The sequence below is a fragment of the Otolemur garnettii genome, unplaced genomic scaffold (genome assembly GCF_000181295.1).
Source record: "Otolemur garnettii isolate 467f Iridium unplaced genomic scaffold, OtoGar3 scaffold00024, whole genome shotgun sequence".
NCBI lineage: Eukaryota > Metazoa > Chordata > Mammalia > Primates > Galagidae > Otolemur > Otolemur garnettii.
Genome location: NW_003852419.1, coordinates 8,278,568 through 8,294,853, shown reverse-complemented (window position 1 = coordinate 8,294,853; position 16,286 = coordinate 8,278,568). Strand labels below are relative to the sequence as shown.

General features: G+C 34.2%; 1 protein-coding gene across 8 annotated transcripts in view; it reads left to right on the top strand.

The window, feature by feature from the left end:
- The window catches only part of NRXN1 (neurexin 1), a 690,023-nt gene that overhangs the window by 510,113 nt on the left and 163,624 nt on the right, over positions 1-16,286 (top strand). For all 8 annotated transcript variants that reach the window (XM_023512121.1, XM_023512126.1, XM_023512122.1 and 5 more), the window contains one exon: positions 1,988-2,159. In XM_023512121.1, the coding sequence (XP_023367889.1) occupies positions 1,988-2,159 (172 nt within the window). The remainder of the gene's footprint in view (positions 1-1,987; positions 2,160-16,286) is intronic.

The following is a 16,286-nucleotide window of genomic DNA, read 5'->3' as shown; positions in this document are numbered from 1 at the left end:
ATGCTTCTATTTACAGAACTTGGACCTCATTAATATTTAGAACTCTGTTCAAAATCTACTCTTATAGCCTTCCAACAGAACAGATCGGAAACTTCAAGAATGGTTTCAGTCCATCCTAGATAAGGCATGTATCCATAATGGCAGAGACCCTAAAACAATGAGCAACTTCAGAGTAACAAAAAACTTTCATGTTCTTGTTATTTTGAAAGAGCTGCTTCCTAGGATGCAATAAGACGTGAAGGTTATGTTAACCAGTTTGATGAGAATATTTCCAAATGTATATGAAAACAGCACACTGTACCCCATGATTGCATTAATGTACACAGTTATGCTATAAGAAATTAAAAACAAAAACTGCAAAAAAAAAAGATTTAAACCTGCTCTGTGAAAATATTCCTTCCTGAAATAAAATAGAAAAGAAGGATTTCTTCCTGAGCACCAGGGAAGTCCAAGGAAAGTCTTAATAATACTTCGGTGACTCTTGGTTAGTGAAAAGATGGTCTGTTCACTTTTAAACACAGAAAGTAACTGCAGTTCACTGCTCTGTAACGGCAGAACTTCAGCTGAAGCTCCTCCGTTATCCCTGCTTTGGCCACATCAGAGCCTCCATTTACACTAGGAAGGAAAACATGATTTTTTTTCCTTTTATTTCCATAATTTTCACTGCTCCTCCTCCTTTTTGATTCACTTAAGCAGGAAAAAGGACACATAGGGGGAAGAAATGACCTTATTTGAAAATACTATTGTAGTCACCTGGCTGGGCTTACCTCTGCATAAGTGCTATACTTTGGCAGGTCTTTAGCGATATGAGCCACAACAATAGGATTTCTTTACCTGCAAGTCCCTTGAGATGAGTGAAGGTACTTCATTTAGGAGCCCCGCCTCAGCCCTTGGGCATCCATCCCTGCAAGTTCAGGTTCTTTCTGTTGAGTTTTCTTCACCTTTAAGCCTGTTCCCTTCAGTGGCCCTACTGAGTAGGATGCAACAGATTACTGGCTCACTATAGCAGAGCTCCACAAGTAATGTTCACGTGTCTGTTGTTCTAACAAATTCTGTTGCAAAAGTGGCCTCTGGTATAGCCGTGTCTCTTTGCCTGGCCATTGGGCATCAGCCTGCCATGGTCTCATCTTGAAGATTTCTCAGGTATAGTCAAGTCCCAGTTTACCGACTACCTTGGCCATAGCCACCAAGTTCCAAAAAACACATCAAACCTTCTGAAATAGTTCGTTAAAGTTGCTTTCCAATGCACTTGAGATAAGGGGAAATTAGCCTTCCACCTTGGAGGTATGTACAAATCACCTCATATCCCAAGTCTCACAAAACTTCTCTCCTAATTATCGGTTTCCTTGGGCTTTTCCTGCCTTTCTAACAGACTGGAGTAGATCATTAATTCAGAGCCAGAAAAGCAGTTCTCAGTGTTCTTCTTTGCAAGCCTGGCCTAAGTGAATAAAGAAATTGAATAGGCCCTCAGTAGTTGACAGTCTTGTGAATAGTGAACTAAGAAAAAGCACCCACTAAATAACTTAGTGCCCTATACCTTTTAGAATGATTTTCTATATTGTGAGCCATTTGCCAATCGGCTGTAGGGACTTCATTGTTCTGAATTCACCAGTTAGTAAAAGGACGAATTTGAAGCCTCATTTTTATTGTGAAGAGGGGAGAGTGATTGAAGGAGCTATGGACACGAAGGGGCGTCCTTCCACACAGACCACTGTGCACCTTCCCCCGGCCCCCTCTGGGAAGAAGGCGGCTCAAGTCCCCTTGAAAGTCTGTCTTTGGGAATACCCATTATCCATGAAAGAAATGTCTTAACTATTTACCCAAATGTCAAGAATATTGCCTCTACTTCATGCAGTTTTTTAGAAGTAAATTTGGAGGAAAGGAGCTGTTGTTCAAAGCGTGTTCTCAAATGAGGACTTGTGTATGATTTTTATTAAATGTAGACTAATGAATGCCAATTAATACACTTCTTTTCTTTTCCTCCCAGCACCAAGGAAAAATTGGAGTTAAGTTTAATGTTGGGACAGATGACATTGCCATTGAAGAGTCCAATGCAATCATCAATGATGGGAAATACCACGTAGTTCGTTTCACGAGGAGTGGCGGCAATGCCACATTACAGGTGGACAGCTGGCCAGTTATTGAGCGCTACCCTGCAGGTAAGCAAGTGAATGTGTATCTGGGGGAGATGATATGAAAGATAAACTGGAAAACAATTTTGCGTCTGTTTCGCCAAATTGTGATTTTCTGAGAAACCATCGAGTATTTATTGGACTTTAAAGTCATGTGATTGTAATATTGTCCTAAACTGTTCTTGCCACAGTGTACAAATGGCATTTTATAAGAGAACTTGAAGGCACACGATATCATTTGCAAAATTCGGGACATCAGTGAAACCAGAAAAATGCACACACGAAAAGCACAACATGCCAAAGCTCTTTGTACTGGATCCTCGCATTGGAACGAAGGAAAGGCTTTGTCAAAAGTAACAAACTTAAAAGTTAAAACGAGGGGAGCAAAAATAAGGCCTGACCATTCCTTTGATGGGTGGTGATGCACAGCTGAAACTCATGACAAGTGCAGAAGGACCACAGACAAGTAGGGAACTAGTTTTAAAAAACAGTACTGTAAATCAGTAGTTATAACGTATGAGGAAAGGAAGTGTGTTTTCACTTTCATAATCATGGACTTTGATAAGGATTCTGTGACACCAGTACTACTCAAGTGTATAAAATGAAGGGCAAGTCATTATTAACAAAATAAAACTATAATGTTTATTGTTAGTGAGTTTCATCAATATTATATTATTGAAATTAAGTTTGTAGATAAGATACAGAAACCAGTGTTGTGGTTGCATTTAATTCTCAATTTAAAATAGGCTTTTTAAAGTAAAATATTAATCATCTTCCTTACTATATTTTAATACAAAATAGGTTACAAAAAGCGTTAGTCTCATTTCTCTCCGTTCCCTTTCAGATAGAACTATTTTTGACACAGTACACAACTTATAACTCAGTGTAAAGAAAAAGTAGAAAATAAATTTTTATTTTGCACAATGAAATGATAACCTATACACATATATATGTATCGATATCTATATATATTAGAATTATTTGGGGTTTTGGAAGAAGTAATTTAATAAAATAACTAATTTATTAATTAAATACCAAATTTCACTAGTGCTGACTCCTAATTGGGGAATGGCTGTGGTGCTCTCTGGAGCTTTTGTGATTTATAAAATTTTAAATCTTCAAGCCTCAGTCCAAACCTATGCTGTCACCCTAGTGTTCTACAAATATTTGCTGAATTAAATGTGATAAAAACTTCTATGATGGAATTCAGAAGCAAGCAAATTGATAATATGTCCAGTGTCTTCTTATAATACTGGCAAATAGAAGGCACTCAAATATTTGCTGAATTGGTGCCCTGGGAACTATCACGGTTTTATACGACAATTAGGTGAACCATCTAGAATAAGGTGAAATAATGGTGGAAGCAACGTAACTTAAATACACACGTGCCCTCACCTAGCCCCTGCTTATCCCTTATTGCAGAATCTGAAATCCTAGTATAAATATGCTTTCTAAAGATAGTGACTTCAACTTCTGTAGAATTACAGAAAAGTCAACTAGAAACTTTCCTAGACTATGGGCTGATCATACCTGTTTGCTGAGGGGAAGTTGTTGCCCTGCATATGCCGAAGGGTAGACAGAAGGGTAAGGTCCAGGCTTTGCCCAAGAGATGTTGTCATCTGTGAGTAGTGGACCTGACCACATAATCCTATTACTGTTGCAAAGGGGCAGTTGTCTCTTGAAGATTAACTTTAGCAGTCATTTCTTTAAAATGATCCTTATTTAGTAACTTTTTACTCTTATCAGTGTTTTCCAAATTGGTATACTTAAGAACTCTGTTATTCAGTTTATTTATACCTGTACGGGGCGAGGGAACATCCTCTGCTCAAGCAAAGTGGGGAAATTCTGGGTTAAGCTATGTTAAAAATATCTATATTTGGACTTAATTTTATGAATATGCATAATGCATCTCTAAAGGAGGAATATAGGACACGTTATTATATGTGTCCAAGCATAGATTATTAAAACAGCTTTTTAATGTATTGTTTTAGGAAATGTTTTGTTTTTGAAATTTTCTCCATCTCTCAATTTTACTATATTTTATTTCACTGTGCACCTACCAGGTACTGTACAGTAGCTATAGGCCAAGAAAGATACGCTTCCTCTCCTCCTTTACCAGGCTAAGCTAATATCCAATTTGAATACTGATAGCTGAGATTGGGGAAGTGTTAATTAAGGATTTGATGAAAAATGTGTAGATATTTTTCTAGATTAATACTTGTTTAACACATCTATCTTACTAATCAAATAGATGTTCAGAATAAGAAATACAATATAAAAGATACTTACAAATCAGAGGCAACTAGTAACTTAATAATTAAGATGCAAGTCCTTAGAAGTAGTTGTTTTAAAGACAACTTTTAATACTTAGTGGAAGATTCCAAGCACCCTTTACCAAGATATATTTTAATGTGCTAATTAATAAACCAAGAGAGGGCAAACTTGCAATTCTGAAATATATAAGCAAGGAAAAACAGAATCTATTCTTAAGAAAATTGGAGCTCATTTGAGGATTTTCTATATAATAAATATAAAAAGTTAATGATCATTATGTAAAGAACTCAGGGAGTCACCACTGTTGTCATCAGATGTTTCATTAATAGTCTGTCCTGTCTGCATTGCTTAAGTAGGAAATAAGCCATGACAATTTCAAGTACCTTTTTCTCTTGGATAAGCATCTTCTGCAGCTGTGCCGTAACAGAGGAACACAAATTTTAAAACATGTGTCATCTAAATTAAAGCTTACATAACAAAGTGACTTTAAATACAAATTCAATAGCAAAGGCTACCAGTATATCGGTTTGTGGTACGGCTATTTTCATTAAAACCTTTTTTTGCTTATTATTCATTGGAAAAGCAAATGCTTTCACCACCAAATCCTATAATCAGAGAAGCAGGAACTAGCAGACAATATTTTGTTCCTTTTAAAGTGCCTACACTGCAAAATATAGGTAATAAGAGTTGAAATTAGTAATTAAGTATAGCACTTAACCTTCCATTATAGGACTTGCGGTAAGTGCTTTTATATGAAGCAATCCATCTGGTAGCAACACTATACCTTTAATGAAAAGCACCTAAAGCATTGACCAGTAGTATTACCCTGTAATTGTCTGGAAGGCTTTCATAGAGAAACGAATTAGTAGAGGTAGATTTTATGCTCTTATGGAGTATATGAAATATTTCTATAACTCTATCATTCACATTTTAGAATTAATATTGAATTTTCTGAGAAGTGGTCGTAGTCTCCATTATTTTCTGTGCATGGAACAGAATACAGAAATAATATTTCACAAACCATTTAAAGTTGAAAAGCCTATTTCTTGGTGCTTATCAGTTAAAGCTCTAGAATATAATGCACCATTAATCTCTGATTTGTCCCTAATTATAGTTACGTAGCAAAATTTTCTCTCTCAACAACAATAGACTTCCTCTTCTCATAACATTAATTCACATAGCCTAACATCATCTTGCTTGCCCAGACTAAACATTGCTTCAGATAAATCTCATTTACCTTTGTGGATAAACCTTTAAATTTATTTGCCTACCACAGAATATCAAAAGATGTCTTGTATATTCTGCACAAGGTCAAATATTCACTTAATTTCCAAGTTAATACATCAAATCAACCAATATTTAAAGGAAATGTATTACATGAAAGGAACACACTAGGCTTGTGGTGTGGTTATAGAAATAGGTTAAAAAAAAAATAGTTCAACACTAGTAATACGTGGGAAAGTACAGATTTATCACATCGTATTTGCCTCATTTCTTAATAAAATGTAAAAAGTAAGTATGTTCCAAAGAGGAAGAGACCATTTTGGAGTGAGCAATATACTAAAACTGGAAAAAAATTATAAACTTGATTTGGGTCTTTTCAAGCATGGATTTGCTAAGGTAGAATTACCAGGAAAAGATAACAACAGAAAATATTTAGGAAGCTATCAAGCAGTCCAGGTGTGAAAAGATAAAGAACTAAAGTAGGATGTAAGAAGATAAAGAGGATGAAGGCAGAATTTGTTGTAAGACTTGGTGAACAACTGAATACTAGGAGAGACAATCTCACGTTTCTTAAGTACTTTCTCTCTTCCTCCCCTCCTCCTTTCTCTCCCTCCTCCCCTCCCTCCTCCTTCTCTCTTCTTCTCCCTCTCCTTCTACCGTCTTTCTCTCTGCTTCTCCTCCCACTTTCCCCCCTTCTTGTTCCTCCCCTTCCTCCTGTCACCTTCTTCCTCTCCTCCCCTTCCACCTCCTCTTCCTTCTTCCTCTTCTTTGCACCTCTTCATCTCTCTCTTTACCATCAATTAGGCAAGGTTCTAATGCCACTGTGTGTCACAGATGGCACCAAGTACCCAGTGGTTATAAGAAAAACTAGAGAAATCAAAGACACAGCTCAGGCTAGCTGAGAGATTAGTCTGATTGAGAGACAAAAAGGATATTTAGTGAAGTATCTCAAGAATGGAGGAAAAAGTATCCAGTGTACTCAATACTTTTATGAAACCAATTTATAATTGCTCACATTTTCTTATGAAAGATAGATCACAATTATAACCTATGATGAAGGAGAGAAGTAGAGGGGGAAGGGAGGGAGGAGTTCAATACAGAGAGGGTAAATGGTGGGACCACACCGATGGAGAATATTGTAAGGGTACAAGTCAAATCTACCAAGTATAGAACATAAATGTCTTATCACTATAATTAAGTAAATGAAGTGAAAGCTGTATTAATTACTTTGATGTAACCATTCCAAACTATATTAAAAAATATCAACACATTATACCCCACAAACACATAAATGTATTCATCATGTGTATATGACTTAATAAAAGGGAAAAAATAAAAAAGAGAGAGACAAAAAGGATCCAGCAATTTGTAAAAATATTAAATGTATTAACAGTCAAGATTTGTCATACGGAGCTTAATTGCTATTAGAGTTTCAAGAAAGGAGAAAATGGTGGTCTAGAGTAGTGTGCCAAAGTATATCCTTTAGAGATAAAACCATTTGAAAGCATGAATAGTCTAAGGGAAGAGTCCCAAGAGATAGTGTAAATATGTTTTGCATGACCATGCAATTTTGCTAGAAGATCTTACAATCTTAGCTCTAAAACTTAATTTTGTGTTCATCACAGAAAGTTGGCAAGATATTTTAGGGCTCTGGAAAATCATATTGATTATTTATCTACAAATTTAATATATTTAGTTTGGATTAATTGCTTATTTTTAATATAAGTCATCACTAATTTATCAATTATCTATTGAAGCTATTCTATTACTTAGAGAATACAATTTTGGTAGTGAAGTATTGGTTAGTTTGACGATTTTAGTCCTTTCAAATTTATGTTTAACATAATTTTTGCTGTTAGATGAGAAAATCTGCCCTGTTACATGATCATTACATTTAAAGAACCTCAGAGTTCTTCTATTTCATCTCCTTTACCTATCAAACAACAAAATGGAAGCTTGGAGGGGCCAATTGATTTGCTCAAGATCACTGGGCTAGTTAGTGTCAGAATCAAAACCACACTGTTACCTGCTTTATATTGTCTGGGAGGCAGAAACCACAATACAGAGAGGGCATTAGATGTATCCTTAAATGTGGCATGATCTAGTGTTCATAACAAAATACCATGACTTAAGTGATTGGTGGGAACTGACTATTTGTCCACATCACTGTCCGCTGTTTCTGCTGACTCACACAAATTCATAGACACACAAAACCACCTCATTAATATTTGGAAATAATAACAATAAAAGCCACAGTTATTTTGGTTTTGCTGAAGTTTTAAATCCCTAGTATTCATTGGTAGGCACTGGTTATTTTTTAACTTCACTTAAGAAAATTTATTAGCAAATAAATTAAATCATCACGGACCATTAGAACATTAGAATCTTTAAGGATTGTTTGGGATACAAAGTATATCTTTATGGAAGACTTGCCTATGTTCTGGTTAAATGTACAGATTCAGAAAATGTTAGGCACAATTTTATTACCTTCCTACCAGGGTAAGATAGTGTCAACTCGCATACGAACTGATAAACCATACATAAGATTTGGATTCTTCTCTAAATTGCCAATTTTGGATAGAGTCCAACCAAAAATATAATAGTCAAGGTTTGACACATAGTAGTTACTTACTAAATAATTGTTGAATAAATCTAAGTTCCTCATTAAACTTCTAGATCAAAACATTGTCTTTCGTTGGTAGTTTTTAGCCAAAATATATTTTCATGCATGGATGAATCTTTATTTCGATTAAATGTTTGTCTTCCATTTGTGAGAAATCAGAGGCTTCAAATATTGTAGCTATGTTAGATTAGAAAATTTTTCCTATGTTATTAATATTTTTTTCACAGTGTTCAATTTTGCTGGGATTTTAGGAGTTTTTCTTAATGATGAAGCTTAATGAACTTTCTGTAGTTAAGTAGTACATTAAAAATATCAGCCTAAAATTCTAAGCTTCAAAGAAATATTTCCAAGGAGATGGAAACAAGTGACACTTTCTCAGACTTGTCACTTTTTTTACATAGTCAATAACCTGTTTTTTGTTGTTGTTGTTGTTGTTTAAATCAGAGGTTTTACAGTACTGGAAGACAACCATATTAGGATTTTTTTTTTTTAATTTTCTCATAAAAGGAAGAGAAAGTTTCTCTGATGGTTTGGTAAGGTGTGGTATCATGTAGACCACACAGGCTGGCAAACATAGATAATAGAATTATTTTCTGTGAGATCATGCATGGCACTGTAAAGAGAAAGGGTATTTTGTCAACTAGGCCGAACTAGTCCATTGCTTAGTAGTTTGGCTGCAAATTTCATTTTTTTTGTTTTATTCTTGTTATATTTATGGAAATGTATTTCATGTTCCACGCTAGGAAACTTGACAATAATACCTACCAGTGACTTTCAAAAGTTCTCTTGGGCCACAAGCTAAAATATCTACCTCCTATCAGTATCTGCCTATAGAACTTGGGCCAGACTCGCACAAGGTCAAACTCATCATTGATTATGAGAAGATTTTAAAAACTCAGTTTAACCTTAGCAGGCCAGTTGTTTCTGGTTTCAGAACGTGCTCATTTTTTACCCTAAAAACAAATGCAATGTTAGTAATATTTATTGCTAAAAAATCAAAATAATCTTAAAAAGCTGATTCTCAGATATGTTGAGTATTGACTATTTTGATTTTGTAATGAATGATGCAGAGACATATACATCAAAGCAATTTTTCTTCCTGTTTTTCCTAATACTTTCTGCTTTTCATCTAAGTTAGCCTATTTTGGCTGAGTCAAGGGGGTGGGTTGCCTTCACAACACCATGATAAACAGAGAGCCCAATAAAATAGGATGGCAACCTATAGAGTCCTTGCAAGTTGAAGCCAAAATTAACTCAAGCTTATTAAAATAATACATTAAATATATTTTGAAACATTTAATGAATAATTTTTTCCATTTTTCCTGTTTTTAATGATTTTTTTTTAACTTTGGCAAGTTCTCAGATTTTATGAGTTAGAAGCCAACCAATCAAATCAAATTGAGAAATGTTTTGTGCAAGAAATTTAACTCAGTATATTTTTTAATGATTTTCCAAAAATTTCTGCCTTTAACATCTTGTTTGCCAACATTGTTTACAGTGTGTAATTTGTTTAGCAGTTTAAATTATTATCATTATAAAAGGATATACTGTTCCCACTCTTGAAAAATACTCATGTCAAACAGAATAGCGTTAACATGATTTTAGATGAGCGGCCTAAGATAAGTGACTGAGACTGGTTTGAAAGAACATTGGAATCTTTAAGGATTGCTTGGGATGAAAAGTGTATCTTTATGGAAGACTTGCCTATATTCTAATGTATAGATTCAGAAAATGTTAGGCAGAATTTTATTTCTTTCCTATAGTGTCAACTCTCGTAGAAACTGATAAACCATACATAAGATTTGAATTCTTCTCTAAATAAATGGTCTGTGTCCAAAGATATAGATAATCAGGTTACAAACATGTCAGATATAAAAACATTGTCACCACAACTGCAAAATTTAGTGTTTGGGGAAATGAGGTGGAAAAACTTTTTAAGGATAGCTAAAGATCGAAGACCTGGGCAGTGCCGGTGGCTCAAAGGAGTAAGGCACTGGCCTCATATGCCAGAGGTGCGGGTTCAAACCCAGCCCTCCCCCCCTAAAAAAAGATCTAAGGCCAGAGAAATTGCATTTTGAAGAATATTAGGCATTCAGAAAACTGCAAATGCAGTATTTGGTTGATTTTAGTAAGATTTACAGTTTTGTACCAGTGCTTTTATAGCTTGATCATCATCCAAAATATCATTCTTATATGATGTCATTTATAATTACCTGAGCTCCATGGATATAGTCATGTTCTCAACTCAATGACGAGCTTTTACTACTCTCTCACTCTCCTTTTCTCAAGAGCTTTTTATTATAGAGCCCGGCCATATTTATATATTGTTATGATGAATACCAGTAACAATTAGTATTTTTGTGTATGTGTAAGCAATTTTTTAAATTCTTCTATGTGATTTTTCTCCACTCAGCTTTTAATATCAGACTTTGAATGCCAACTATGAGCAAGGCTCAGGCTTTTCAGACAATTTCTTTTTGTCCATTATCCACCTACAATTTGAAAACTCAGGAATAAGTTGGTTTTAAATGTCATTTTACTTCTATTTAACAATGACAATGTGGTCAAGAGGTAGTAGAGAATCATATAAGTTTAAATTCTACACTGGTGACAGGGCCAGGGTAGAGTGCAAAAGGTGGGTAACTAGTTTTAGACATTAATCTAGATCAATTTTTCTTAACTTCCTTTGAATCTCTGCCTCCATAAGACTCTGATGAAGTAGGACATCTTATCTTTAGAAAAATATGTATCTCTACGTATACGCACATTATATAATTTTTATAGGTTGCCGCTTAACATCCTCAGGATTTAGAACATCTGCTTGATGTGATCTTTAAGGATATTGTGATTTCCAATTTTAATGGGAAAATGAGGTATACTTAATGAACATATAACAAGGAACCTCATTCTCCCCAAATGAAATGTGCCTCCGATGAAATTTAGCTGCCCTTCATTAACTTTCTACTAATAACTGTGTTTTTTACTTGGTAAAATAAAATTCTTTTTCTTTAATAGAATAAACCCAACCTTTGTGTTTCCAATTTAGAAAAATTGCCCTCACCAATATGCTTATAAGAATGCCACTATCGCAATAAATGTATTTTGAGCACTAAAACAATTCATGATATGATTATAGCCTTAGGGCATTGTATAACAAATACCCTTAAAACCAAATGAAGAGTTTTAAAAGTCTCTTCTGGATAGGTCCATGAGTAAACTATCTGAGGATATAGAGTGTGAAGGTGAAATAAGAGTGTCCAATATGTTGAACACTTTTGAAGCCTTTTAATTTACAATCCTTGGAAAATACAATAGTCTTCCCTTATTCACTATAGATATATTCCAAGACTTGCAGTGGATGCATGAAACCTCAGATAGTACCAAACCCTATACATAAATTATTTTTGTACACATGCATGCATATCTATGATAAAGGTTAATTTATAACTTAGGCACAGTCAAAGATTAGCACTAATAAGTAGTAATAAAATAGAACAACTGTAACAATATACTGTCATAAAGGTTTTGTGAATAGTCTCTATCTCTTCTTTCTCTTTTCAAAGTATCTTATTATATTGTATTCACACTTCTTTTTGTGACTTGTCAATTGTGATAACTCAGACAGCGACTAAGTGACTAATGGGTGGGTAGGATAGTCTAGTGTGGATACACTGACAAAGAGATCACTCATCCTACAGAAGAATTTCAATTAGTAAATCTAGAAAAATAAGGGAAATAAAAAATCAGCATTAGAATCCCAAAGTAGTGATTACTGAAGTCATGAACCCTTTAAAATTCATTTTAGCATCAATGGATGCCAAAATGCTTGTGAAAACATTGAGTATAGATCCATAATTTATGCAGCCTAAAAGTATCTCCTGCAAGGAGGAATAGTAAATGTCTGCTGAAAAACTCAGCAGATCACACTAGCTAAGTAATCCAGTTAGATTTCACCAGTAATAAGAAATATTGACTTCATGAACCTCCTGATAGGATCCACTGAGAAAGGCAGTTCACTAATTCTCAAGAAACCCATAAACTCAATCTTATCATGACAAGCCCAACTGAGGGACACTTTGCAAAATAACTGACAAATATTCTTAAAAGGTGCCAAATACATGAATTATAAGGAAAGGCAAATCTGAAGGGAATAAGAAGACATGACAACTTAATGCAGTGTGGGATCTGGATTAGATCCTGGAATAGAAAAAGGACATTAGTTAAAAACTGGTAAAACTAAACAAAGTCTGCATTTTAGTTAATAGCTTATTACCAGTGTTAACATTTTGAGACTTGCCCAATGACTATTTAAGTTATTAACGAGAAGGAAGCTGGATGAAGGGCAGGTGGAACTCTTGTTACTATCTTTCGTAATCGTTCCATACGTTAAACTCTCTTTTAAAACATTTTAAAAATGCTTTTGTCTAAAAACACCTTTTCTTCAATTCTGTATATTACAACATTATTTCAGAAAAAAAATCATCTACCCAATACAATTTCGTGTCTTTTTGGAACTTGTAAATCATATATATTTCTTTGGCCACAATTGTATATTGACATATTCCTGTGGTTATTAGAAAATTACATCCATTCCTAAGTAATGTCACCCTGATTTCTCTAATAATCCAAGAGTATAAACTACTCTGATATTATAGGGGGTTCTTGATTAAGACAGGATAACATAATAGATGTTAAAATCCTTTGAAGCATAGAGCCTTTAAATAGGCCTATGTAAACATTTAAATTGTCATGTTGAATATTTTGTGTCAAATTTAGCCTCATGGGTTGAATATTTCTCTAAGATAAACTTTCATCTTAAGCATTGTAAAGTCTGTTTTGTTTTTAGCCCTATGAATTGGACAGTAACTGAGTTCCCCCCACCCTGTAAATTTGAGACTGACTTTCCTCATGCTGAGTATTATTGAAGTAATTAGTCATTTGGGGCATTATATCTACTGGTGGTCTGAATAAGTAAAATGTCCATTGAGAATCTAAAAGACAATATATCTAACATAAGTCTTTCTAGACATTACCATATGCATTTCCACTAAAGTATTTTAGCTGAATTTATGAGATATAAAACTGAATAGAATAGCAGAACATTTAACTTCATTTTTCTAGATAGTGTCAACTAATTGATAACATGCCATAATAATTTTTCAGGGTCACCTTTCCTGGAGCATTTTAAAGTCCAAGTAGAATCTTCAGTCCTCTCATGTATTATTTTTGTTGCCCAGTTTGGCAGAGAACTTGGATGTGAGTGCATTTTATGATGAGAGGAGAAACAAACAAAAAGGACCTTTTTTTAAATGATAAGGTATTCTTTCCTAAAACAGAAAAAGAGAGACAGAAACGGAGTGGTCATAATCACCGTAGGAAGCAGACCTGGGATAGTTAGATGAGGCTTGTACTTTACGAAAATTGAGTTCAAATAGAATGTCAACTGCTTTGAATTGACTCAGTGAAGGAAACTGGTCTTGCATTGGCAAGAGGTAACAGAACTCAGACCAAATTTTATAAATTCTCAGAACCCTTTAATATTCTGCCTATTGTAGGATCTCATTCCAGCGATAGTGAGTTAGATCTGCACTCTTTTTACTGGGCACTCTATATTGGACCCTGTGCTAGTTATTTTACGTATATTATTTACAAACATTATTGCATTAATGCTCACAACATCTTTAAAAGGCAGTTTATAATTGGGTTACTTGCCAGTTGTCAGACATTCCAAAGCTTACTCCAGTGTTGTATAGAATTATGCAATGCCACCTATATTATTTATTCTTATTTTTTAAAAATCAGGAAATTTTATTTGTAGTCCCCAACATATCAGATAATGGGCAGACTTTTGTTGTGTTGAGATCCTAAGACCGAAGTTCACTACTTTAGTTCCCATCTCTGAGGGAAATTCCCCTATTTCTTTAGCAACTCATCAAAGTGAACTACAGAAGAAATAGAATTTCTATTGATAAAGACATATAGTGGGATACAATGTCCTTCTCTGAAATATGAGATTTTACATTTTGGAATCTTTTTCAGATTTTAATTGTTTTGTCTCTAAACATGGAAGTTTACTTGAAAAAAATCTAATTTTCCTGACTTACATTTTCTCAGTATTATGTTGTCAATTTCTGGCCCTTGTAATAAGAAACCTGGAATTGATGTGTTTGTTTTTTTCACTGTATATGTCATTTCACTTTTGTGCTTTGAACTTCACTGTGGTCTGTATTGAATAGATGTAAAAGCCATTAGCTTGCTAAAGTAAACATGATTATTAAAAGGAATTAACAATTATAGAGTTAAACCAGAACAAATAGGAACAGAAATGCCCTTTGTATTTGTTCATAAGTTAAGATGATGTTCTTTGCATACTTTTTATGTTTACTTTAGATGGGAAATAACGTAAATGAGCATAGATTTATAAATACTTGTTCATGTCATTTGCCCACATTGATTAGGCTTGTCTTTGTCCTGCTGAGTTCCTTGTAGATTCTGAATATTAATCCTTGTCAGACACGTGGTTGGCAAATATTTTCTCTCATTCTGTGTACTCTTTTGATTAGATCTTAGCTGTGCAGAAGCTTTTTAGTTTAAGTCCCATTTGTCTATTTTTTTGTTTTTATTGCATTTGCTTGAGGACTTAGTCATAAATTCTTTGCCTAGGCCAATTTTAAGAAGAGTTTTTTACTAAGTTTTCTTCTAGGATTTGTATTGTTTCAGATCTTATATTTAAGCCTTTAACCCATCTTAAGTTCATTCTTGTTTATGGAGAGAGATTCCAAGGATCCAGTAGATTCTTCTGCATGTGTTATCCAATTTTCCCAGCACCATTTATTGAATAGGGGGTTCTTCCCGCCAGGGTATGTTTTTAATTGCTTTGTTAAAGATATCTTGGTTATAGTTGTAGGACTTAATTTCTGGGTATTCTATTCTATTTTATGAACATATAGCCAAATACTTCATGAAATTTTGTAATGAATATTTTACAAATGCACATTTAGCTACAATTTCCCATTGTATATGACTTTATAGGAGATTTTTGGAACATACTGTATAGTCTGAAGTTGGGACATATAATGTCTTCATAAAACTTCAAAAGTTTTATTTCTTTTGCTTGGGATTACTTTGGCTATTCAGTCTTTTTCTTTTCTTTTTCATTTGTTTTTTGTATGAATTTTGTATTTTTTCCTAATTAGTTGAAAAATGACATTGGTACAAATGGCCAACAAACATAGGAAAAAATCTTCAGCATCATTAATCATTAGAGAAATACAAATTAAAATCACAATGAGATACCATCTTACTCTAATCAAAACAATCATTGTTAAAGTCAAATAACCAATAGATGTTGGCACAGATTTGGTGAAAAGAGAACATTTGTATTCTATTGGTGGGGATATAAATTAGTAAAACCTCTATGGAGATTAGCATGAGACTTCTCAAAACTAAAATTAGATCTATCATTCGACCTTGCAATCCCATTATGTTGCATCTAGCCAAAGGAAAATAAATCATTATGTCAAAAATAAACTTGCGTGTCTATTTCAGCACAATTTGTAATTCCAAAGATGTAGAATTAACCTTAATGCCCATCAACTTAAAAATGGATAAACAAAATATGGTATAAATGATATATACTATGTAGTACCATTCAGCAATAAGAAAGAATGAAATAACGTCTTTTGCAACAACTTGGATGGAACTGCGGGGACCATTATCCTAAGTAAAATAACTCATAAACAGAAAAATAATGCCACATGTTCCCACTTATAAGTGGGAACTAAACTATGACCACACATGGGCACACAGGGTATAATGGATGTTGGAGACTCAAAAGAGGAGGAGGTGGTAGGAGCGAGAAGTGAAAAATTACCTGTGGAGGTACAGCATACGCTATTTGGGTGATTAATATATCAAAAGCCTCGACTCTACCACTATACAATATATACATGTAACAAGAAAAATCTAATAAGGTACCTCAACTCTTAACAAGCTCTGGTACCTTTCAGACTCTGTTCTACTTCTACAAGGCT